At 44.2% G+C, this 26400-nt stretch overlaps 1 protein-coding gene across 1 annotated transcript in view; it reads right to left on the reverse strand.

The window, feature by feature from the left end:
* DNAH9 (dynein axonemal heavy chain 9) overlaps positions 1 to 26400 on the reverse strand; it is a 377510-nt gene that overhangs the window by 338555 nt on the left and 12555 nt on the right. Inside the window, exons 2-7 of the mRNA XM_053569797.1 lie at positions 20669 to 20865; positions 17939 to 18097; positions 16762 to 16892; positions 11804 to 12015; positions 10103 to 10336; positions 1979 to 2146 (exon numbers count right to left, since the gene is read on the reverse strand). Of these exons, the coding sequence (XP_053425772.1) occupies positions 1979 to 2146; positions 10103 to 10336; positions 11804 to 12015; positions 16762 to 16892; positions 17939 to 18097; positions 20669 to 20865 (1101 nt within the window). The remainder of the gene's footprint in view (positions 1 to 1978; positions 2147 to 10102; positions 10337 to 11803; positions 12016 to 16761; positions 16893 to 17938; positions 18098 to 20668; positions 20866 to 26400) is intronic.

The following is a 26400-nucleotide window of genomic DNA, read 5'->3' on the forward strand; positions in this document are numbered from 1 at the left end:
ACAAACTATTTCTTCTAAATACACTTTAATTGGTTAAGACAGAACCAGCCATTGTTTCTAAGGTTGCCAAATTTAGCAGATACAAATACAAGACATCCAGTGAAAGTTGAATTTCAGATAAACAAACTATTTATGTCCAAACTATTGTAGTTTATTTGGCAACCCAAAGTGTATTTCCCTTCTTAGAAGGTAGTAATTTTCAGAGAAACTTTGTTAATGCAAATCTCTGCTTTGCAAAATTATTCATTATTGCTTTACAATATTAATGCATATCAAAAAAAACAAAGAAAAGTAGGAAAACAGAATATAGTTTTACTGTCCAAATCCAGTCACATTGAAATTGTAGGATATTTCTCTGTAGTTTTTCCCCTGTGCATAGAATTTTGTTCTGTTTTGCTTTATTATATGATAGCAAACACATTGTATAGAGCAGCGGTCTCCAACCTTTTGATGGAAGACAATTTTTTCACAGATAGGGGGATGGTTTTGTGACAATTCAAGTGCATTACATCTACCTCAGATACAACCTAGATCCCTCGAATGCACAATTCACAGTAGGGTTCAAACTCCTACAAGAATCTGATGCTGCCAGTTATCTGACAGGAGGTGGAGGTCAGGTGGTGATGTGAGTGATGGGAAGTGCTTGCAAATACAGAGGAAGCTTCACTGGCCTGCTGCCCACCTCCTAACAGGCCACACCTTGCTATCCTACGAGTCCATGGCCCAGGTGCATAGCTTGCTTTACAGCTCTGCAGCCCACTTTCCCCCTGCTTTTGACTAGATCTGTCCAACGAAGGTCTCCTTGACTTTAGCTATGTCTGAAGTTGCTCAGAGTAGACTCCTGCCTGATTTCTCTCTTCTTGACCCTTGCACACTCTTTTTTTTTTTTTTTTTGCAATTTTTGGCCGGGGGCAGGCTTGAACCTGCCACCTCTGGTATATGAGGCTGGCACCCTACTCCTCGAGCCATGGGTGCCACCCGACCCTTGCACACTCTTAAAGTTCCTTCTTCAATAACTCTGACAGTCCCTCCTCAGGGAATTTCCCTTCATGTCTCCATACTGGCTCTTTTTCCTTTCTTCATCCTAAGTACTCTGTTGGTGTTCTGATCAGAAAAACCGGGCTGTGATTTTGCCTCCTCCTCTGTCCCCAAGCTGCTAATAAAATCCTGTGCAGGTGTGCTTGGCTTTCATGCACCCGTCTCTGCTGGAAGCTTACAGCTTTATTTCCTTCCAGTTTTTACAAAGGTATAATTGACAAAAAAAAAAAAAAACTGAAATATATATTCAGGAGGTAAAACTTGACATTTTATTAATAAAATATGCATCCATTGATATAATTACATTGACTATAATGAAGCTCAGTAACATAACCATCGCCACACATAGTTAGCCATGAGGTGAGAGCACTTAGGATCTGCTCTCTTAGCAAATTTCAATTATACAATATGGTACACACAACTGAAAACTTTGTCCCCTTTCCCTAACACCCCCATTGCCTGCTTCCCCCAGCCCCTGGCAGCCACCATTGTACTCTGTTTCTGTGAGTTTGACTATCTCAGATGCTGTGTGTAAGTGAATCATGCACCTTTTGTTTTCCTGGGTCTGCCTTATTTCACTTAGCTAAAAACTTTTGAAGCCACTGGGTGGCCCAGCCCGCACTGTCATCTTAAACCACTTCAGCATCTTTGAAACCCTGGGTGTCACTGAAACCTGGGATGTCATTAGTCCAGAACAGTTAGCAGCTGGAAAAGGCCCTCCCTCCCTGATCTTGCTCCTGACACAAAGAATAATTAGAAACTTTCTCCTGACATAAGGAATAATAGTAATTTTCTTCACACAAAGGATAATTAATAAAACCACTAGGACCACAAAGCCAAAGAAAATGCACAGGAAAAATGCAATGAATCACCTAACCCTCCAGGCAAGAGGTATCTGAGAAAAAGACAAAGCTTGCATTTTGGCCCTTCCAAGCCCTACCTTGCTTTGGAGGTCCAGGCAGTCGTAGGAAGACTCTGAGAAAACCCTGTACATCTCTAGAAATTCCTCATACATTTTCTGGACCTGCTGACTGAGGGAATTCCCTCTGATGCCACTAAACTCCAGCTTTTCCAGTTTGTGGAAATCCAAGGCTGTCTTCAGAAGATCCTATGGGAACAAATCATAAGAGAGTTAAAATAATGATAATAATAATAATACTAATAACAATAGTGGATGGGAGAAGCTGGAAACCATATGGGGGTGGTAGTTGCTTAGGAAAATGTGCAGCCTGATTAGTTTTGTAACCTTATTATTAATTTGGATTGGTAAAAATAACTTAGTTAAACCTGGTAACAAAGCAAAGGGAAAAGTACAGACAAATAAAATTCACACAGACCAAAAGAACTAAGTAAAGAAGTGAAACGTATGCTTCAGCCTCTCTGTCATTGTGATCTTTGATAAATAATAAAATATGATCTCAACAAAACTATTTACATGATTCGTGGTGGCTTTACCACTGATGTTTACCACAAAATGGCCGGTTTCAAACAGACTGTGTTATCTGTTCTAGAAGGTGAGCTATCTTGGGGGATTGTTGACAAGAAAGCAGATCCTGCAAATAGTCCCCAGGACAAGCCGAGGGCATTACCAGCCTTCCCAGCAACTTCTGCCGAGGAGAGGGGCAGAATCTCCTGGACAGCACCTTGCCAGGCCCACACTGGGTGCCTGCCCCCCACCCGCCTCTGTGCTTCTGCTGCCAGCTGGATGGCAGTGGGCAGTGTAGTAAACCAGGTCTGTGTTGGTTTCTTCATCTGTCACAGGACAGTATTAACACCCCATGGTGCAGTGGTAAGAGCTAGGTAAGCTAACTCAGGCCTAGGATTGAGGCCAGTGCCCAGCGCAAGGTAAACACGCAGCACAGTGTGTTCCTGACATGTGGCTGGGTGGCAGTGTTTCAGCTGTGCTCAGGATTAAGTGACAGCTGGACAACACAACCCACCAGCCTTGAGCAGGGGCCCCTCTGGAGGTCAAGGGAGCTGCTTTACCTCTGATAAGCCGCAGCCTCCTGAGCACAGCCCATGGGACAGATTGAGTTATCCCTCCCGAGTACCTGCCCCAAATCCCAGAACCTGCAAACCAAGACGTGCTGCCAGGCACGGCGTCCAGTCTCTGTACACGCCCCTGGGACAGGAAACTGTGAGGTAAAGGTTACCTTTGTGTCATTCTGGCAAACATCTGGTGGGAAGGGGCGCTTGACCCTGCAGGTTTGAAGGAAGTGCACTGTGACACGATGCCGTAAAACCCGGAGAGCCCTGTGCTGGCCTGACCAGCATCTGTTGCTGGGACGCCAATCCCGCAGCAGTGACAGGAGCACAGGTGAGTGTGGAGGAGGGTGCCTGTGTGGCCTCAGACAGCTGTCTGACATCCCTTTTTTGCTCAGCAGTGTTCAGGTGTGGCCGGCAGTGAGCAGGTAAAGTGCAGAGGAGACGAGGGGGGGACGGACACCCAACCAGAGAGGGGTGCTTGCCATCCGTGGTGGGAAACTGGGCAATCCTTATTTAAAGTTATGTCCAATTTTATATACTGGGAAGAAGATGGAAATGAATTTTATTGAAATGAAAGTGACTTCAATAGTAATTCAAATTTCTCATAAGATGCTTAGTTGGAATTGGTTTTACAGGGGAGACAGACTTGGGCTGTGAAATGTTGCCTGGGTACTCATTCTTCATAATTCCATGGATGTCAATTTTGATTTTTAGGAAATACTAGCTAACTGTTTGAAGAGACAGATGCATTATGATATGTTTGATTGCATCAGAAAACTGAATGATAATTCTGTTACACTATTTTATTTCTCAAGAATACTTGAAGCATGGTCTTGGGGGCTCACTGGGAGAAGTTTCATCTCCAATCTATCCTAGGTATCACAGAAACATTTATTTAGCTGATCTATCTTTGGAAAGTCTGCTCACTGAAAACGATGAATATTTACATCATTTTGTCTTGTATGGTAGGCAGTATAGTTTTGGGGGGAGCTCAATTCAAGGTCCTAGGTCTTTCTTCACCCTTCTATCAAAAGAACTCACCTACCCAACTGTCTCTCTCTCTCTATTCAGTACAGTGGCATAATCATAACTCACAACAGTCTCAAACTCCTGGCTTTAAGTGATCCTCCTGCCTCAGCCTCCAAGTAGCTAGACCTCCCGGTACACACCACCATGCTTCGCTAAATAGTGTATATTTTTTTCAGAAAAGAGGGTCTTGCTCTGTTGCCCAGGCTGGTCTTGAACTTCTGGCCTCAGGGATCTTCCTACCTCAGCTTCCCAAAGTGCTGGGGATACAGGCACAAGCCACTGCACCTGACCTCCCCTGACTCTCTGTCTTCTCCCTTTGCTTTAGCTTTCTTCAGAGCACTTCCCATATGCCAGCTTTATACTATATTATTTGGCGTTCTATCACATTCTTTGCTTATTTTCTCCCCAGCAGGTTGAAAATGCCCCAAGGTATCCTGGTATTTCCAGTGCCTGGGAGGGTCCCTGACAGAGAACAAACATTTGTGAAATGAAGGGTTATATGCTCTTTGTTCTTTGACTCAGCTATAACATGCCCAGAAGAAGGTCTCTAGAGGGCCTTCTCTAGCGATGAGGTCCTAGGACTGATGACCTCTGACATGCGGTTGGTGAAAATCAGAAAAGAGAAAAGAATTACAAAGCAAGGCATTTCAGAGTTTAAAAGATCTTCATCAAGTGCAAGGTGGAACTTTCCATGGGATGAAGTCAAATAAGTGGACAGGACAGAGACGTAAATTTGGCCTCACCATGTAGGTTGAACTTATGGAACTGCTGATAGGTGATCATTTTGACCTAAAAAAAGTGGCAATTTCCTGCCGTTCACTTAATAAAACAGGACCATCTGATGGTTAGACATGTGCAGGCATGGAACGGGCTGTGAAAGAGGAAAGAAGCAGCTGTCTCTGGATGGGTTTTAATATAAGTCGGATGTCAGAGGCATTGCCTGAACGATTTCTAAAGCAGGTGGGAAATTGCCTCACAATGTAGACACACATTCATTGTATCGACCATGGCTGTGCCTTCGATTCTTAAATTATTTAAATGTATGCCCTTTTCATTATTTAAAAGTCCCCACAAAATAGATGAAAGGAAATGTAAGCCAGTAAGAGGTTTAAATGATATTTTTAAAATATGTACTTTTATTCATCATTGTGGTAAACACATGAAATTCATTATACAAGCTGAAAAGATCAACTTCAGGGAGAAGAAATTACAACATTGGGGAAAGAGCCTGGGACCTGGGGCCAAAAATATCTGAGTTTGCACAAACCTGGTTCTGCCGTTTGCTAGCTATGTGGCTTAAAGCAAGTCATCTTCGTTTTCTAAGCCTTACTTTCCTAACCTGCAGATGGGGACAATGACGTTCAACTTGCCACGGGGTTACGGTGTCACATGGCAAGTGCCTTTGTAGGACTTCAGTAAATGGCAGTCACTCTAATTAATTATGATCACCTGATGTCATTAGATCAGGTTGATGGGTGTTAGAGGCACAATGGCTTGGAAGGGGACATTTGGGTGCTCCTCTGAAGATAGATATTACAAACAGCACTGGGGGCCCAGGCAGTTTTCCGCATGGATGGGGTCCTATTCTTATGAAAAACCGTGCAAAATTTAATGGTGGTGGCAGGTGTGGGGTTGAGGGGTCCTGTCTGTGCTCTGGCTCCTGAGATGAAGAATCAAAATCAGGGGTAATGGCAAGACCCATTCTCCGGTGAGCAGTCACGCTGCCCCTCTTAAAAGAAATGTCTTCGGAATTCATTAAGAGAGAGCACAAAGCAGACATTCACAGATGAAAATCTCAAAAGGTCATTTGGAAAAAAATCTGTTTTCTTTACCTTCCTACCACCACGGACCTGATGCAGCTATTAGTCTCCTTCGTGACCACATGTTCAAGCCGGGCTAAAAGGGAAGCCGCCTAATTAGGCTGGGAATGAAAGGAGGCTGCCTGAGTGTCTGGAGCCAGCAGAAAGAGCAAAAGGAACTCAGTGTGGATTAGGTCAGCTTATTACCCATCTACCTGCTAATCACGCCGCATAAAGCCCCAGCAGGAAATCATTTTGTCTCCAGGTGAATCTCCAGCAATTTTTTAATGAAAGTAGTGAGGGTTCTCTCCAAGGTGCTCAACTGCATTGTTTGGAGGGAGGAGGCTGCAGGCAGAAAGGCAAACAGGGGACCTGCAGAATCTATGATATGATGGCACAAAAATGAACTCGTGTGTGCGTGTGTGTGCGTGTGCGTGCATGTGTGTGCGTGTGCATGCGTGTGTGTGCGTGCGTGTGCATGCGCGTGTGTGCGTGTGCATGTGCGTGCGTGCATGTGTGTGTGCGTGAGTGTGCGTGTGCATGTGCGTGTGTGCGTGCTTGCGTGTGTGTGTGCGCGCGCGCGCACGCAGGGGAGCACTGGGACAATGAGCAGGAAGGCAGGAGGACAGAAAAAAATCAAGAGGTGACCAAATGGCTCTTTTCTCTTCAATTTTTAAGGATTTGCTCAAATGACAAAGATTTTTATATACTTTTGGGATTTCCTTCGTAAGTCATAAGATCAAATAAGGCCTTTTCATGGACCAGGACTTATAACTTTACCCCAACGATTTATTTAGATAAAAAGTCCTAGAAATCATGTTGTAAAAAATAGAGTGCACAAGGGTGGAATAATCGTGTGTAAGGTTGGAATAAAAACAGGAAACCATTTTGGGCTCCTCCAAATCGGATGGAGGGAGGAAAGTAGAGGGAAGGAAGGGAGAGAAGGATGGAAGGAGGAAGGAGGCAAGGAGGGGAATAGACCTTTACAACTCCCTGGAAGATCGCAGAGTTTGGTGAAATGACAATACTTGAAACGATATTTCCCTGGGTGTGAATGTCAGCTAAGCCTCTGCCAGCTGTGGTGTGATGACGATGGAAAAGTTAATTTATGTGCCAGAGTTAAGTGTGCTCAGATGTTAAACTAAGGGTATTGATACATAGCTCTTAAGATGACTGCAGGGACACGGGGCAGGAGCCTCTGGCCTGAGATGGGTCCTTGAAATATGCTCGTCTTTTTGTTTTTTGTTTCTCTTCTTTTCCCTCTACAAGGTTAGATCTCTAAGAGACAAGCTGTACCCAGTTGTGATGATGACAAGGAGGAGGAAGGTGGCAACTTGAGAACTTGATTATTTCTCATACTGCTGTGAACTGCTCAGCAACAGACTCCTCCTTGCCAGTCGCCTGCCCATGACTTAGCAGGCACCCACAAGGGAGGAGTGGGTCTGCACAACAAAGGTCTCTGGTTTGATGTAAGTATTTCAAATTGTATATAAAACCAGCACATTGTACCCCGTAAGTGCATTAATGTACACAGCTCTGATTTAATAATAATAAAAAAAAGTCTCTGGTGCAAAGGAGCAAAAGAGAAACACCCATCAGAAGAATAAAATCTGGGAGAATTGTGGAGATTAAGAACCAGCCTTTCACGCTCTGACCCCTGAAGTGAGCGTGCAGAGTGCTAAATGTAATTGGTGTCATTTCATTAATTTGGGTTCATGTATTTATTAATTGCAGCTACTACCACCATCTCAGGAGCCATAGATTGTATTAGAACAAAGGATGAATAAGGTTAAGTTCATGTTAATGCTTGCTGGAGGAAAGCAGATTAATCCCATTTCAAACAGGCATCGATCACAGAGATACACAGAATGTTAAGTAAAGGGCCACGTGAAATATGCTAGAGAACAATCTGTGACCCATGTCCCACTGCACGGGGCTGAGAAGGGGGTGGACAGAGAGGAGGAAGACTGCAAGGGCAGGGAGCATGCTCTGTGCAAATGTTTGGGAGGTGGAAAATAAAAGGGCAGAAAAATGGAAGGGAGGGAGCAAGGGGACAGGCAGGAGAAAAATCATCAAAATTCAGAGCAGATCAAGAAGTAATGGAAGCTACAAAGAGAGAGAGAGAGAGAGAGAGAGAGATAGGAAAAAAGAGGAGGGACGACAGTGGGAAGAGGAGGAAGAATTTGGGAAAGGGAAGGACCTGGGTGTGCACGGGAGGAAAAAAGCAAACCAGAGCAAAGGACAGAACACTTAGGAAGGGAAGAAGCAGAAAGCCAAGCAGCCTGGTGACATTCTAGTCAGCCTCTAATTGAACGGGGCAACTGCTTTCTATGCATCTGTGCCCTTGATTCAGAAAGGAGCAGGTGGCCTTGGAGAGGACTTATGGTGAGCCTCCAGGGAGGCTGCGGCCATCACTGCTTATATTGACGGGATATAACCAGCGGGTTAGGTGCCTTGATGCCAGAATAGCTGTCTATATGCAAAGTCCCATCATTAGCAAGTGTGCACGGGCCTGAGGACCCCGCCCACGCAGCCATGCTCTACTGCTGTTCCCAGGGCTGAGTGCCTGCAAACTGGGCCGCTGCAAAGCAGAGATGGCAATTCCTTCCCTGTGCTCAGCCCAGGTCAGGGACAGCTTGGAGCCAGAGGGTTCCTCGCCTCCGGCTAAACAAAACAGCAGAGAAAATGATGCTGGAGGAACTCAGAGGAAGAAAGAGTGCAGGGGGATGGGATGGAGAGCCAATGCATCAAGAGCTATGGTGGAAACAGCTGAGGGAGAGGGAGGCAGTTGGGATACAGAAGGATAGTGAGTCAATCATTTACACTCTCCGTGATTTCAGTGAAAGATTTAAGGGGTGACTTTCATAAGATCCAGCTTCTGGCTTTCTCTCTCATACATTGTTTCTGTCTTTGTTTACTTCTTCATCTCTTTACACTGCCCCACCCCCTGGCAAATTCCTTCTTCAGTTTCAAACCTGATTTCCTCTTTGGCTCCCCACTTTTTGTCAAAGTCCTGCTGGGATAGGGATCCCTGTTTTGTGCACCCAAGAGTATGACAATTTTGCTTTTACTTTGGCATTCAGTTTGCCTCGCTAAGTTTCTCGAGTCTGTGTCTGCCCCACCATCTCTTCCATCAGTCTGTCTGCCTTTCCCTAGGTCACCACCACAGAGCTATACATTACTTACAGGCAAAGCCATATCTCAGTCATCTTTGAAGCTCAGCATCTTGCTCAGTGCATGGCTCATGGCTCATGATTAATACTTTCTGAACTGAAAAGAACAGATTTATATTCTCTCTTTCTTGTCATCCCACAGTTTGTTCTATTTGTCCCAACATGTCTCTCTTCACTCCAAATGTCCACCAGTAAGAGGTGGGAATATGATTCTCATTCTTCCTCTAACCCCTTGGTGCTCATCCTAGATTGAACTTGGCTCTGAATTTCTCAAATCATTTTGAAAGTATGCATTTCATTATATTATGCCCATTACCCTCTTCTCAAAGTTCAATCAGCAAATGCGTAGCTGTAAAATGTTAAAAGACCTGTTAACCATGTTAAATTCTGAGGATTGCAAAGATCAAAAGAGAGAGCCTTGTGTCTTCTTGCCCTAGTACTTAAACCAAAATTCACATTAATTTTTAAATAGTTATGGGAAAGACATAATGCTGAGCAAAAGTCATGTTTCTTATGCACAGGGCCTCGTTAGTTTTGGAGTTTGGGGAGCCACTTTAGGGACTGGGGAGTGAGGCAGCCATCCTTGCAGGAATAGCCAGCCACACCCAGATTGGCCCACTTTCATTTTGCAGGACTTTCCAGCCATGGTTATGTGAAAGAAAGTTTGAAATTTATGGGCAATTTGCAAACCAACTGAATGAGTTGACTGATTCCTTGGGCCTTCTTTCTTTCTTTCTTTCTTTTTTTTTTTTTTGTAGAGACGGAGTTTCACTTCATTGCCCTCGGTAGAGTGCCGTGGCGTCACACAGCTCACAGCAACCTCCAACTCCTGGGCTTAGGCGATTCTCCTGGCTTGGGCCTTCTTTCTAAATGGGCCCACAATCAGAATTTCCTAAATTTCTCCTGGAACTTTCATTACATGACATTCAATCCAAATGACAACCAATTACCGAGCCCTTATTATGGGTCATTCCAACTGATGGAGGGTAGGCTGTTCATTTTCCTATGGCACTTTTGGGAACCCTGATTGCTAACTGCTGCATGGGGCTGGGTCCTGGAGAAGATACGCACACTCACCCCGACCACATCCAGCCGTCCCAGGAAGCCATCCAGTCGCACAAAGACCAGAGAAGACTGGAAATCCCACTCCTTGACCTCCTGGTTCTCTTTGAGGTAAGTGTGGAGATTCTCCCTTCTGTCCTGAAATGCCAGCTTGAAGAAGCCCAAGGTGTCCAAGACCACTTGCAGTTTTTTCTGACTTTCTTCCACCTCACTTCGCAGGAGGTTCTCTGGGCTCAGATAACTAGTGGCCTGTTATGGAAATGCAAACAGATTAGTGTCACTAAGCCTGGTGGCAGGTGCGGGGTTATCCCAAAACTTCCTAACACCAACCCTGAATTGAATTCTTGCGTAAGTTAATATTTTTTCACAAGCATAATATAGGAAAGATCTGACTCCCCCTCAGTTACACAGGTAGACCGGGACCAGGGTTCAACCCAAATAGTCTTTGGGACTCAGGAATGGGTAAGTGCCCAGTCAGAGACAAGGAGACACATTCAGATTTCTGTTGGCCCAGGGCCGAAGCAGGCGTTTTTTTCCCCCAGGCGTTGTTTTGTGACTTATTGGCTTTGTGTCATAAAATAATTTGAGTGCAAGAAATCTATGGGCCATAATTATTTTCCTGCTTCCAAGAGACTTAAGCCTGGAAAGCTGGGAAGTTGGAGCTGTAGAATAGCTCCCTTCACCACCTCAGAGAGAGGCAGAGATAACTGAGTTCTTGGGCTCTGGGGACATTGTCCAAGGCCATACTGCAAATCAGGTCTGAGGCCAGTCTTACCTTGGACTTTAAAGGCACGTGAGCCAAAATGTTTTCTGTTGTTCATTCTACTTTTGGTTGGGTTTTCTTACACTTTGAATCAAAAGAATTCTGGCTGAAAAACATGGAGTGATGGAAAAGTGCTGGCCAATAGTGAAGAAAAACCTGAGCTTGAGTGCTGGTTTGGGTCCTTGGATGAGTCAGTGAACCTCCCTGAAACTTTGAGTAATCTTTAAATAATACCCATATGTAATAAGACCTTCCTGCCCATCTCTCTGGGCTTATCTGATGATTGACTGAGAGCATGAATCCAATGGCACGGCAGCCTGTAATGTGCCCCATAGATATTAGTTATTATTAGTTACTATTTAAGCCTGTTCATTGTTTTCTCAGGATCATGGTTCGTTAGAGGCAAAAGAAGCCCATTTGGGGGGGAAGATCACTCAGACTTCCTTAAGGCCTCTAGTTTCATTTGCATGTTCTTGTCTCACAATCTCCCAGCAACCCCAGAAGGGACAGGTCCTCTTCTTTTCACCTCTGCACAGAGAAGAGTGAGACCCAGAAGAGGTAACGGACTTGTTCTGGCTCCCACCGCTAACAAGTGGGGAAGCCACGGTTTGGTTCAGGATCCCCTGACTTCGGGGTTGCAACCCCAAAGGCTAGGCTTTGCAGTCCCTCTGAACACATCACTAAGGAGGCTGAAATTTACCACCCCTGCTCTGTGCCCCATCCTCAGTCTCGGGCAGAAGGGAGAAGAGGACTGGGCCTCCCAGTTGCTCTAGGATTACTGAAAATGTCTTTGTGAATTATTGGCTTGTGAGAGTAAAAGACTATAATTTAATTGTAAGGACTCTTTGGATCATAATTATTTCCCTGCCTGGGAAAAAATGCACACTTGATTTCCATGACTTGGTATCAAACAGCCCCCAAGGAGAAGTTGCTGGGAATCCGGGGTGGCCCACCTGCTGGATGAGAAGGTTGCAGATCTCCTGGAGCAGCACAGTAAGCCTCCCTGGGGATTGGTAGAACTTGCATGTGGCCCAGATCAGACAGATCACATGAAGCAGAGGCCGCAGCCAGGGCTTCACCTCCGGAAAGTCTGCATTCTCCAGGGCTTCCAGGTGGCTGTGGAGTGGCATCAGGTGCACGTGGATGTCCTGTGCCTCTGCTAGAGCTGGAAGGAGCTGGAGATGGTCACCAATCCCTGCTTGAGGCCCCTACCCACCTGCTGGAGCCCTAGTCCCTGGGAAGTGAAAGATCTGCAAAGCAATGATGTGATCTCTTCCTAGACTGAGGAGGCAGAGAGAAACTTTCTATCTCTGGAAATCTGAAGATGGCTGAACAACTTGGGTAATGGTCTGAGGAGTTCTTTCTTACAATGTTCCTCTGTCAGGACTTCTTCCTGGCCCTCCCAGCCCCAGTCTAGGGCTTGGTGTGCGGTAGAAACACCACTCAGTAAATATTTTCTAATTACTTTGCTGCTAATATTGCTGAGATAATGCAAAATAGACAACAGAAGATAAGTTTTGGAATCAGAAAGACCTTCCTTGAAATGTTGGCCCAGACATGTAGCAGTTGTATGACCTTGGGCATGTTAAACCTCACTGAGCCTCAAAATAGGTAGAACTCATGTGAAGAGTCCTCATGAAGGCTGAGGGTAGGGTAGCACAAATGAAACATTCCTACACAGCTAGCACAGTGCTTGGATCAGAGGCAGTGTTAGATAAATGGTTATGACTCTGACAAGTATTCACTAAAGATTCCTCACTGAGCTCTTGCATGGAAGAAGTCACAGATCACAGAGAAAAGAGCACAGGCTGGTTATGACAAGATTCTGCTAATTTTCAAGGGCAGGAAGATCTCCTACCATCTTTTTTGAATGCAGCCAAAGAAAGGTAGGGACCTTTAACCAGTCATCTTGTGGTAACGAGGAGGGGAAAGTAGGAAACCCAGCAGCACTGGATACTAACATCAGCCAATGCCCGCCCAACAAACTGAACCGAATGACCAAGGCTGGTTCTTTCCTGGGCAGATAATCAGGTAGTGCACGGGTTATAGTTTGTGGATGAGGCTCTGCTTTCATCCTGAAGAAAACTTCCTGGGGGGAAAATGGGTGTTCAAAGGCTGGATGTGGTATCTCACTCCTATAATTCTAGCACTCTGGGAGGTGGGAGGAACTCTTGAGCTCAGAAGTTCAAGACCAGCTTGAGCAAGAGCAAGACCCCATCTCTACTAAAACTAGAAAAAAATTAGTCAGACATTGTGGAGGGTGCCTGTAGTCCCAAGTACTCAGGAGGCTGAGGCAGGAGGATTGCTTGAGCCCAGGGGTTGAGGTTGCTGTGAGCTAGGCTGATGCCATGGCACTGTAGTCTAGGCAAAAGAGTGACAGTCTGTCTCAAAAAAAAAAAAAAAACCCCACAAAAACAAACAAACAAAAACCCTTAAAATCTACACTACATAGCAAACAGTTTCAATATGCCAGGAATTGTTTTGCTCATTAGACATTTACCACCTCAGAAAGCAAGCCCTGTGATGTGGCTTCAGTGCTCCCACTTTCTAAATGAAGAAATTAAAACCTAAATAACTTGCTTAGGTCCATTCCCTGAACCGGCTGAACAAAAGGTAGATGACCCCAAGTTCACTGTAACGGACACCTGGCTTGCAGGTTATGAGGCTCAGCCTACAAATTTGTAGGATATGGATGTTTGTGGGTTAGATCCCAAGTGAGACTGTGGGAAGCAGAATGTGCATCGAATTTTTGGAAGTCAAATGTCACAGTAAATTGATTAGAGCTGTGATTCTTAAGTGGAGGTGCTGATGGGGAGTGTAAGAACCTTGATGTTGGGGTGAGAGACTCCGGAATCCCACAGCATCCTGACAAGCACATGCTCCAGCTTTCTTATGTTGTGTGATGGAAAAGAGGCTGAGACCACCATGGAAGGGAATTTTCTATTTAAAGATACTTGGGTTTTGAAGCCTTTAAAAAAAAGCAAAAAACAAAATTTTTAATCATAAAAATAAGCACTGCCTTGATGTTTTAAACCATAATAAATGAGAAAACAAGGTTTTCAGTTCAGTTCAGGGTACAGTAGTCTTGGCTGACAAGGTGAATGAGGAAAAAGAGATGAACAGAGCTGGGTTCGCATCTTTTTTAAAAATGTAAACAGCCAGTTGCATGGTGCTGTCCAATGGATTGCTGGTAAATCTTGAACAACAGACTCTTTGGGGACAAATGCCTTTCTTTGTAGCATTGGCCAAATTCTGTGGTGTAAATATTCCCAATATTCCCACTATGTTCAGTTTTAAGCTACCAGTTTGACTACCTTGAGAATCGCCTGGGAGGTTGGAGATGGGAAGATTAAAAAGAAAGGCAAGAGCCACCGCCACGGCCACCTAGCACTAGTTGGCTTCAGCACATCACTGGCCTTTCACCTCTTGCTCACACAGAGCCATGCACCCTCGATTGGTGCTGTGGTTGGAATGTGTCCCCTCCAAAGCTCAGGTGCTGCAACTTAATGCATGCAATACTATTAGGAGGTGGGGCCTTTAAGAGACGAGTGATTAGAGGGATCGGGGGGAATAGGCCTTTATCAAAGAGGGTTCACACAGAGTTCAGCTAACTTGGGAGGACGCAGAAACGAGGCTGTTTCTTTGATTTTGGATTCCCAGCTTCTAGAAGAGTGAGAAATAAAATAAGTTTCTCTTCTTTGTAAATTATCCAGTTTGGGGTATTCTGTTATAGAAGTTCAAATGGACTGGGACGCTGGGCACTCAGGTGGTAATGCGCCAACTCAGCCTCTCCGATTAGTCTGTGTTCCCCTTGTTCTTCTCCCCAAGGGGACTGCTGCTGCCAGTTTTCCGGGGTTGTTTATTGCCCAATTAATTCCACTTTGCACAATCCTCTTCCCACGTCTTTACCCCCATCCTTTTAACCTCCTTGCCCACTAGCTCAGATACATTTCTATCCGTCTTTTCTCTCCAGGCCATCAGTGAACAAATGAACTACCCTGATCACAACTGATGGGGATAATGCACAGGGTGTATCTATTTAGGATAAGGAAAGCCGGGTGCTCCGAAATTCAATTAGAAATAAGAAAATCAGCTGTCAGCTTCGAAGATCCTGCCAAATTTTCTGACCAAGTCTCCGCCTGAGACTTCTAATCAAGTTTTCTTTTCTTCCATCATTGGAATTAATTTTCATATTTAAAAAATTTCTATTTTTAAGGTAGTGTTTATCTGCTGGTATTATAATGGTGTTTTTTTTCTTTTTTCGTTTGTTTGTTTTCTTATTTCATTAACAGCATATACTCTCCTGCAGAGAACTTTTAGAAGCTGGTCTGGGGAAATGAATCTTTTATAGCTATTAATCCACGTGAATTATTTTAGTTTATTAATCTGTTAACGTGAAAAATGTAGTTGGGGCAGTAAATAACTAGCTCATACTTTTACTACGTTTTATTTCAGAGCCACAGATTTCCGGCGATTTCGTCCTCCTTCCCACACCATGTGTGTATGATCTGTGGGGCCATATGCTTACTTAATATTTTCTTCTCAATTGCCTCTTACTTTAACCTAACTAAATGACATAAAGTGAAAAATGTAAATCATTACCAGAAATGGAAAACTGCTATCACTTGCCAAAAACAGGGTTATTCATCCTTTAACACTTTAAAAAAATACCTGTCTATATTTCTCATACTCATTTCTAACACCCACAAGGGTGCCCACACCCCTTTTGGGGACATCTGTCCATTTGAATTGAAATGTAAATTGGGAATGACAGTCCTTTCCTCTGGGACACAGAATCTCTCTACAAAGCAGTAAACTCGGGCCTCAAGAGACATCTTGTTCCAAAACAGCTTTATGTGCTGGCAGAGCAGCCTCTGTGATGAGATTTTAGGGCCCAGAAGAACCTCAAAGACTAACAACTTATGCCAGTTCATAAGTTTCATAGGTTTCAGTTCATAGCTCACATAAGTTCATAAGTTTCAGTTTCATAGTCACAGCAGAAACACCAGCCCTGGAACTTTTATTCCCTTAAGCTAAGTGACTTGCAAACACTTTGTGGTGAGGAGCAGAAGGTGGATGAGGAATCAGCTGTGGGCTCTGGACACAAAAGCCAATCCCCTAACGCAGCAAATACACTGGGATCAGTTTTATATTGTGGACTCACCTGGAAGATTGTATTTGAAGAAAGAGTTCTGGGAGAGGAAAAATGTTTGAAAATCACTGCTTAGATTAAGCTAAACCATGTGAACTTGAAAATACCTTCAAAACACATTTTGCCATACAGAGCTGAAGAGCAAGGAGGAGGTCTGATAGGAAAAAAGGTGACGGAACAAGTGCTCCAGTGACGGGAGAGGGAGCTCTGACAAAATGTACCTACTTCTAATCACAGGCTTTGCTGGCTTTGCAATTCTGATAAGAGCTGATCTTGTCTGATGCTCAGATGGCCAGGAAATTGCAGTCCCCACTGTTCTGACAGTGGGAACAGAAAAAGCAGACTAGAACTCGGAACGGAATAGAGATTTCTCAAGAAGCCAAGGGTGCAGAGACCTGAATTCCAGAGGTGAGAGATAACGACATCCATTTGTGCAGTGCGGCTCTGTCAGGAAAGGTCTACCAGCCTGTAGGACCCAAAATAGAAGGGGAAGTGTGGGCAGCCTAACTACGGTGCACGTGTGGTCTCAGAGAGTCAGGTGAACTTGCCCAAGGTCACACAGCAGTGGGGCTGCAGGGCACAGCTCTGCTTAGCTGTTCTCCTGCTTCTACATCTGGCATTCTTGCTACCATGTTATACTGTGTCAGGCTGGAAGGTTGGAAGGACTTAAAGCTGTAGAAATCAGACAGAGAGGTGAATGCGTCACTGAATGAGAAATTTGAGTCAAGTGTATTTGTGAAGTTACTTGTTGGTCCTCACCTTCTTCAACATTTCTGAACATGGCTTTGAAAGCTGGGAAGTAGCTGCTCTGAAGCTTGTCCAGCAGTCCAGCCATGCCCTTCGCTTTTATCATTCTTAGTTGATCATAAATGGATTCCAGATCGTCGGCCCTGCAGCAGTGCAGAGAAGGGCGAGTCCAGGTGAACATTAGGAGATGCCGGTCACACGGTGCTGACCTACCCAGAAAGGAGCCCTACCCCAGGGTATTCCACAGAGGCTGTGCTGCAGTCCCAAGAACCAGGACATGTGTTCCCAAATCAGCCAGGGCAAAAGCCTGAGTCTGGAACAGAGGTACAAAGGGGCAGCTCTAGTAAACACTGCTGTGACCATCTGGTAGCTCAAGAGCTTGACAGCTGGAGGTCATTAGCTCTTGCAGTCAGGTTGGGGCAGGATGAGGGAGGTGCTGTCAGAGCAAGATGCTAAGAGAAGGGCCCCACAGGTTAGCGAATGGTCAGAAACCAGGCGAGAGGACAGGGCGCCTCGGCACAGTGGGAGCTCTGTGGGCATGCCTGGTCCTCGGACGTGGGTGCTCCTCACTTAAAGTGGACACGGATCTCTGCCTCCAACATCTGTCTGTTTCCTTTTGAATAAAGGATTTATCAGCCTCGTGATAAACAGCAGCAAAAAGTGGGGAGGAAGAAGGGAAGAAGCAGGAGCAGGAACAATGATGAGGCCTTTCTGCACGAACAGCACATGATGGACTTTCCAGCCCTGCTGACGATGACCTGGGGCCTAAGACAGGTCAGTCCACAGCCAACTTCTAGAAACCCCTTCCTTTCTTCAGATGCTGTTGTGTACCTGGCCCCGACTGACCAAGGAGAGGGGAGTAGTAAATTAGAGGATGAATGCTTTTAAAAGTTGGTTAATTTTACACGTAGTTAAAAGAGCCTTTGAAGAACTTTCAGAAGATGTACTGCTGGTAGCCCAAGAAAGGATAGATGACTTGACTATTGAATCTTGCGGAAAGTGTGCGTCTCCCAGGCCATTGAAAAGCTGCCCTGATCCAATGTCAATGAGCTGTCATCTACCCTTGGGATGGTGAGAAATACCTGGAGGGAAGAACCTTACTCAATGATCGGTTCCCTCAGGCCACCAGCTCTAGCTTCATCCTAGCACATCTTCTCCCCAGGGGCTGAGCACCTGCTTCCCTGCCTACCTGCTCTTCCAGAAATTCAGCTCCGCCTTAGGGGTGGGATTCTCTCCCTGCAAGAGTAGCTGGGAAGACTCTCTCTTCAACACCGTCTGGACTTGGTGGCTCCATTTGACCACTGCAGACTCAATGGCATAGATGGCTGACTTATCTATGGACTCCAAGCTGCGAAAGATAAAGAGAATTGCCTGGAACCCGTGGAAATAACTCAGCCCTGGGGGCCCTTCCAAACAGAATTTAAATCTTTTACAAATATCCGAGCAATTCCATCTAGTCCAAGTATTCTTAAAGTTTTTTTGAATAACAGACTTTATTGAATAGTCAATGAAATGTACAGATTCTCTCTCTAGAAAAGAAAAGTGCTTATGGGTGTATACATACATTATTATTCATACAGACTCAAGGGTTCACCAATATTCTGTAGACTAGTTTAAGAATTTGAATGCCAGTAAGTTGTCCTGTCAATACAGGAATGCCTTGGACAGAAAACTTTGGGCAACTGCAACTACTCAACCATTGCCTGCATGCTACCAGTGGCAGCAAGCTCCCTAATCAACACAGCAGACATTCAGCAGTACGTTGGCTTTCCCAAGGAAAAAGTTTGTTTCTGTACTGAACCACTCCTATCTCCCTGCAATTTCCTCACTTTTTTTTTTTTTTTGAGACAGAGTCTTACTATGTGACCCTTGGCAGAGTGCTGTGGCATCATAGCTCACAGCAACCTCAAACTCCTGGGCTTAAGCGATTCTCTTGCCTCAGCCTCACAAGTAGCTGAGACTACAGGCACCTGCCATAATGCCCAGCTATTTTTTTGGTTGCACTTGTCACTGTTGTTTAGCAGGCCCGGGCTGGCTTGAACCCGCCAGCTTTGGTGTATGTGGCTGGCGCCCTTACTCACTGAGCTACAGATGCTGAGCCGATTTCCTCACTTTTTGTCTTAGTTGTGATCACTGCAGCAAGAGGAAATGAAATAAGTTGTTTCTTCTTTCACTGGCCAAACAAGCAGCCATTTGACTGTCATCATTGTGATTTCACTTTTCCAGAGAAGAATGGAATTCCCAAACTTCCCCTCTCCCATACACCTTCAAAAAAACCACAGATTCAGTGGCTCATGCCTGTTATCCCAGCACTCTGGGAGGCCAAGGGAGAAGGGATTGCTTGAGCTTAGGAGTTTAAGACCAGCCTGAGCAAGAGCGAGATCACATCTCTGCTAAAAATAGACAAACTAGCTGGGCACTGTAGTAAGCATGTGTAGTCCCAGCTACTTGGGAGGCTGAGACAGGAGGATCACTTAAGCCTAAGAGTTTGAGGTTGCTATGAGCTATGATAGCACCATGGCACTCTACCCAGGGTGACAAAGTGATACTCCATCACAAATAAACAAACCACCTCCCCAAAACCAATAGCTATATTTGGAAAGGATTAAATATATTTTAAAAATTGGCTATTTTTTCCACAAAGTCTTACCTGAAAATTGCACTTGTCAAAAACCAAGAACACAGGAAAAAGGGCGTACATGTCATTCACATTTTCATGCCACCTTTCCCTAATTTAATTAAATTTGTATTTGCTGACAAATGATATGGCACAAGCAATTTTGGAAGATATTAAAGGGAGAAGGTGCCTCCCACTCGCAAATGATCCAGCCTTTTGGGAAATTATCAAATTTGAACAAAGAGAAACAAACTCAGCAACAATTATATACACACACTGAATATTATCATGTGAAAATATGAAGGGACTGAAAAAAATATAGTAGTTTGAGTTTATTTATTTTGAATGTTGGATATTTCCATTAAACTGAAATAAGTTTTCCAGTTAACTGGGAAATTACTTCAAATGATATATGTAGCAAATTACTTCCAAAAGAAAAATCTCATCACATAGCACATCATCGTTGCCTGCTTCACTCATTTCTTGGATCAACTCAGAGATCCTGAATCCACAGCCGTGGTGGTCCCGCCTGGGGAAACTCCTGACGGGGTGGCAGCCATAAGGATATAGAAATGCTGGATGACATACCACACAATATAGTATTTACTTACATAGCCTGGCTTGAAAGAAAAAGAAAAAAATAAAATAAACTCAAATTCCCAAGGGATAGAAATCAAGACATCTCAAACCCAGAATAGTAAGTGGGAGATGATAATGGATATAATTTCTAAAAGAGTAGGAGGCTGGGGTTTTGATGCCCACTTGGAGAAAGAAGGCATGGACCCAAGGCCGCAACAAAGCCAGATTTGTTTCTATTTGGAAAAGAAAAAAGAATAATCCCCAGGACACGAAAAAAAAAAGGTCTTCACCTGCTTGGGGGTGGGGGTAGGGCGGCTGGATTGTCAGGGTGAGTTCTGTGACTCACATGTCCTGAGAAAATGCCAGGAAGAGGCAGGGCTTCCTCCCGGATGGGAGCTGGGGCTCTGCCAATGATGAGGCACTATCCTGATAAGCAAAATCCAGCACGGTCCCTCTCAGCCCAGCACAACTGGGAATGGGAAAAAGGCCATGCTGCTGTAATCCTTGAAAGACTCCAGGCAGAGGAATCGATCTGACGGAAGTAATCAGTGCGATGAAAATTCAGTCTATGATGTTGAGAAATAGACCAGATAATGGTCTTGTGTGCAGGATGAGGAGATGTCAGACTCAGAGTCAGGAGCAGAGAAATCAGGAGGAAAACATTTTGCTAAACCAGTACGTACCCACCGTGGAGGCCCATATGGTGAGGCTGGTGGTACTTACATCATCTTACTTTTAGAATCCACAAACTCCATTGTTTCTGAGCCTGCTGGAAGAGGCAGCAAAGTTTTCCCCTTCACTTGCTCAAGGATAACCAGGAGGTCACACTGGAGGCTGTGGGCATGCCACCCAACATCCTGACACACCATGTGGGGCCAGTCCAGATGATTCTTCTCATTGGTCAGCACAGGTATAACAACCTGAAACAGAGGTGCACATGGGAGAAACTGAGGCATTCCAATTCCGCAGGCTTAAAGGAAGACTTTTCCAGAAAAGGTTGGTAAAGCTATGTACAACCTTTTGCAGGTCACAGCACAGTAAGGCCTGGTAGCAAGGCCCAGCATTATGTGCTGCCTTGATAGCAGGGAAAATCAGGAAGCCCTCAAAAAAGCTACCTATGAGTTTCCCTCTTCACTGTGCCCCTGTGGCTAAGGTCCCTTGCCTAGAGTGCCACAGTGCTCCTTGCCTAGAGCAGTGTTTTCCAACCATTTTTTTTTTTTAATCTCACTGCACACGTGAACCTATAGTTCAACTTCCATGGCACACTTAAATTATGTTGATCCAAAGAAAAAACAGAGAAAAAAAGAATATACTTATGCTTTGAATTTCTTTAGGGAATAATTGCCGCACCCCCGGCATCAAGCCGTGGCGGGATGGCTCTGTCCGCGTTGTAAAAACTGTGGTAAGGCGGTGGGTGCTCCTCGGAGCGTTGCCCCCAGTCCCCCTGGTTTGCGACAGCAGCGCATAAGTTGCCTAGCATGCCTTTTAGTGAACGTAGGAAGTCATGAGGTGCGGCATAAAGGCCTGAGTAACCTTTACCCTGAAACCTGTTTGAAACTTGTTTGTTGAGTTGAATGGTTAATTGTTGCTTGAATGTCCTCAGAAACTAAGAATAAACATAATGACTTACTAATCCATGACTTCATCTATACAATGGAGACTAAATGTCTCCAAGGGAACACGTTCCCACCATAAAGGTCAGTTAATTGAAACAATGTATCAAGAGAATGCAGGGATGATAAGTTAAGATGTTCCTACCAGATACCCGCTCCCTCCGGTCTCTTATCTCTACCTTATGTCCCTTTGAAACTGTTTCTTTGAAATAAGTTTTCTATGAAATTACTTTCTCTATAATTTTGTCACTATACACTTAAAACATATACATAATTCACTATCAATTCACTAACAACATAAAAATCATAATCAAATATAAAAATATAAAAATACAAAATGTGAACAAAGCAGTTTTACAAAGAAAGAAGGTTTAAACATAGATAAAGAGAAGTAAAAGAGTAACTGCTGATAAGCAGCAGTCCTTTGTTCCCCCTTACGGGCAGAAACATTGTCTAAGAAAAGACAGTTGACTACTCCCATCTACAAAACTCGATAAGAACTTTGTAAGCATCAGCAAGTCATAAAAATATCTTTTGTAGTTTGTAAGACATTGTCAAAAATGTATAAATACCATGCCTAAAAATCAGTAAAGCACAACTGCTTTCTTCATCATCCTTGGTGTGTAGCAGTTTGTCATTTTCCTGCGTCGCCCTTTCAATCAACCTGAGCCGTTCTTGCCCTAAAAGCCCTCGGACTGAGACTCATTCGACTGGCGGTCCGCGGCAGCTGGCGCCTCGAACAGGGACCTGAAGGACAGGTGATCTTTCTTTTTCTTTCTTTCCTCTCTTTTTCAGATTGAAGGCGACTCTCACCAGGGAGCTGCAGTCCCGCCGGTAAAGGCTGACCGGTTAAGTGTGAGTAATCCGCAGGACAACATGGGGCATACATTGGGTAAGGAAGAACACATGCTCAGTGTCATGATACAGCGTTTATTAGAAAAAAATGGTTTTCATGTGTCTCTCAAACGGTTGGAGGAGCTTATACATTTCATAAAGTTGGTAAGTCCTTGGTTTCTGGAGGAAGGTTCTCTCTCTCTCTCCGATTGGAAGAGAGTGGGACGCGAGATGCGGAAATACATGCAAGAACATGGGGAGAAGGTCTTGCCCCCTCAGGCTTTTCCTTTATGGTTACAAGTTAGAGAACTTTTGGCTGACAATACCTTTTTAGAAGCATTTATAAGAGAAACTGACTCGGAGGCTGGTGATCCTGAAACTAAGGTGGCACCTATTTGTGATGAGGTTCCCCCCGAGGTTCTTAAAGATCCTGAACCGGTACCAAACACTGAGAGCGTTGTCCCCTCAGCTCCAACGCTCAAAGACATTTTACCGCCACTCCCACCGGTTGATAATTCCTCAGACAGTGATGAGTGGGATGTGATCGATGAACTTACTAAATCAGATGAGAGGGACGGAATGAATGATTCTATTCACCCCCGCCGAGCTTATCCGGCAGTTCGCGTCCCAAAGGTCGCATCTAAGACATCCTCACGAGCCCCGCTTCCCCGTGTGCCTCCTTGTCTCCCTCCACCGCCCGCGGGGTTTCAGGCGGCGGTGCGAGAAGCCCGTCAGCAGGGAGATTTTACATTTGCTTTCCCGGTGCGCTTTCCCACTGAGGAAAGGGCACCACCCACCTGGGAACCTCTGTCGTTAAAGACGCTTAAAGAACTGCAACAGGCTGTCCGTACATCGGGAGCTTCTGCACCTTATACTTTACAAATTGTGGAATCAATTAGCAGTCAATGGCTTACCCCGTATGATTGGCAACAAACGGCCAAAGCCACGCTTTCCCCAGGTGATTATATCTTATGGAGAACAGAATATGAAGATAGATGTAGAGAAAGTATTAATCAGCATGTGGGAAGAAAAGCACAGCCCACACTATCCATGCTTCTAGGAACAGAAGAATTTGCCTCTTTTGAAAATCAAATTAAACTACCCCGACAAATTTTGGAAATAGTCAGCCATAACGCAGTCTCCGCTTGGCGAAAAATACCTCCTCCGGGAACCAAGGGCACAACTTTAGCAGGCATAAAACAGGATATGGAAGAATCCTATCCTGCCTTTATTTCTCGCCTGGAAGAAGCTATTAATAGAATGCTTCCACCATCAGAGGGAACAGAATTATTACTCAAGCAATTGGCTTGGGAAAATGCAAATACGCTGTGTCAGGACTTAATACGTCCACTCAGGAAAACAGGTACTTTACAAGATTATATTAAAGCATGCATGGATGCCTCACCAGCAATTGTCCAGGGAATGGCGTTTGCTGCAGCTATGCGGGGTCAAAAATTTAGTTCATATGTCAAAGGTGCTTTTGATAGAGACCCCAGTAATACATGTTTTGGGTGTAACCCCCCACATGATTTACCCACTTGTTATAATTGTGGGAAGCCAGGTCATATACAGAAGGATTGTAAGAAATCCACCGGTGCTAATAATAATAATAGTAAGTCCCGTGGACTACCCCCGGGACCATGCCCTCGTTGTAAGAAGGGCAGGCACTGGAGAAATGAATGTAAATCTAAATTTCATAAGGATGGAACCCCCTTGTCAGACAAGGGTGCTAACTTTATTGATACCAATCAGACAAAAAACTAGATAAGGGGCGTTCTCCCAGCCCCGACTCCAAGGGAGAGACTCCTGCCTCTACCGCAGTACGGCCTAAGTTAGAACCCACATCTACTATTAATTGTATACCACCTGAATGGACAATTCATGATCTCCCACGTGGGACTCCTGGCAGCGCAGGCTTAGACCTTGCCAGTTCTAAAGATGTAATCATATCCAAACATGATGGTGTTGTATTAGTTCCCACAGGAATAAAAGGAAAGTTATTACCAGGTACTGTTGGTGTTATATTGGGACGAAGTTCCAATTACACCAAACATTTTGAAGTTGTTCCAGGAGTAATCGATTCTGATACTGAAAATACAATTAAAGTCATGGTAAAGTCTTTAGTAGAAACTACACAAATTCATAAGGGACAAAGAATTGCTCAGTTATTGTTGTTGCCATATATACCGCTCCCCACCTGGCACTTACATGATGCCAGGGGAGAGGGTCAATTTGGATTTACTGATCAGGATTGTGTGGCTCTTATACATGATTTATATGATAGACCAATGTTAAAAATGAAAATAGAAGGCAGGCCCATTAAGGGCCTGATGGACACAGGCGCTGATGTAACCTGCATTGCTGCCTCCGACTGGCCGAGATCCTGGCCGGTTCATCGAACTGGGTCTTCTTTAGTTGGTCTCGGTTTTGTTTCTGGTGTCATGCGTAGTACATCTCATTTGTTATGTGAATATAAGGACAAGAAAATTTACTTTCAACCTTATGTACTACCCTCTCTACCCTATACTTTATGGGGACGAGATCTTTTACATGTTCTAGACATGAAACTAGTTACAGGTGATCAACTCAATGATCAGTGTTTTTCATAGGGGCCACTGCAGAAAACTATGCCTGTAAAATAAAATGGTTAACAGATGTTCCTGTGTGGGTTAGTCAGTGGCCCCTAACAACAGAAAAGTTACAGGCATTACAAATTTTAGTACAAGAGCAATTAGATAAGGGTCATTTAGAGGAATCCACTAGCCCGTGGAACACTCCTGTGTTTGTCATTAAGAAAAAATCTGGCAAATGGAGACTTTTACAAGATTTAAGAGCAGTAAATACCATTATGGAAGACATGGGCTCCCTTCAACCTGGGCTGCCGTCTCCTGTAGCAGTACCAGAACAATGGTCACTTATAATTATAGATCTGCAAGACTGCTTTTTTACTATTAATTTACATCCTGAGGACTGTCCTCGTTTTGCTTTCAGTGTTCCTTCTTTAAACTTACAGGAACCATTTAGAAGATATCAATGGAAAACTTTGCCACAGGGCATGAAAAACAGCCCTACCTTATGTCAAAAATTTGTGGCAGCTGCATTGGCAGCACTGAGAAAACAATTCCCTAGCGCCTACATAATTCATTATATGGATGATATCTTACTAGCTCATCCTGAGCTGCCACAAGTACAGCTAATGCTAGAAAAGGCTATAGAACAATTAACTAAATTTGGCTTAGTCATTGCCCCAGAAAAAATTCAAAGAGATAAACCATTAAGTTATCTGGGACAATGGATTCACTCTGACTATATTGCACCTCAAAAGGTGCAAATAAGGAGAGATAAATTACAAACTCTTAATGATTATCAAAAATTACTGGGAGAAATAAATTGGATTCGACCTTTTCTGAAGATTACTACGGGAACCCTTAGTCCTTTGTTTACTATCTTACAGGGAGACTCTAATCCCCGTTCCCCTAGACATTTAACTCCAGAAGCCTTGCAGGCTTTACAAGTTGTTGAACAGGCTTTAACTCAAGCTAGGGTTAAACAAATTAATTATCAAAACCCATGGTCTTTACTCATCTTTTCTACTGAGTATACTCCTACAGCTTGCCTATGGCAAGAAGGTATTTTAGAATGGCTTCACTTACCACATGTTCAGGCAAAAATTGTTGCTGACTACCCTTACCTGGTATCTTTATTAATTGATAAGGGAAGAAAAAGATCACGTGAATTATTTGGTAAAGATCCTCATGTAATTGTAACTGCTTATAATAAGACTCAAGTAGAACAATTATTTCAAAATAATGATGATTGGGTATTGGCCTTACAAGGCTATGCAGGTCAAATTTTATACCATTATCCTAAACATCCTTTAATTGAATTTACAAAGACAGTTTCACTTATATTTCCTCTTATGTGTTCCAAACAGCCTTTGTCTGACGCAATGACTTTATTCACAGATGGTTCCTCCACAGGACGGGCTGTAGTTTTTAGTCCAGGTCT

The sequence above is a fragment of the Nycticebus coucang genome, chromosome 18 (assembly GCF_027406575.1).
Source record: "Nycticebus coucang isolate mNycCou1 chromosome 18, mNycCou1.pri, whole genome shotgun sequence".
Taxonomy (NCBI): Eukaryota; Metazoa; Chordata; class Mammalia; order Primates; family Lorisidae; genus Nycticebus; species Nycticebus coucang.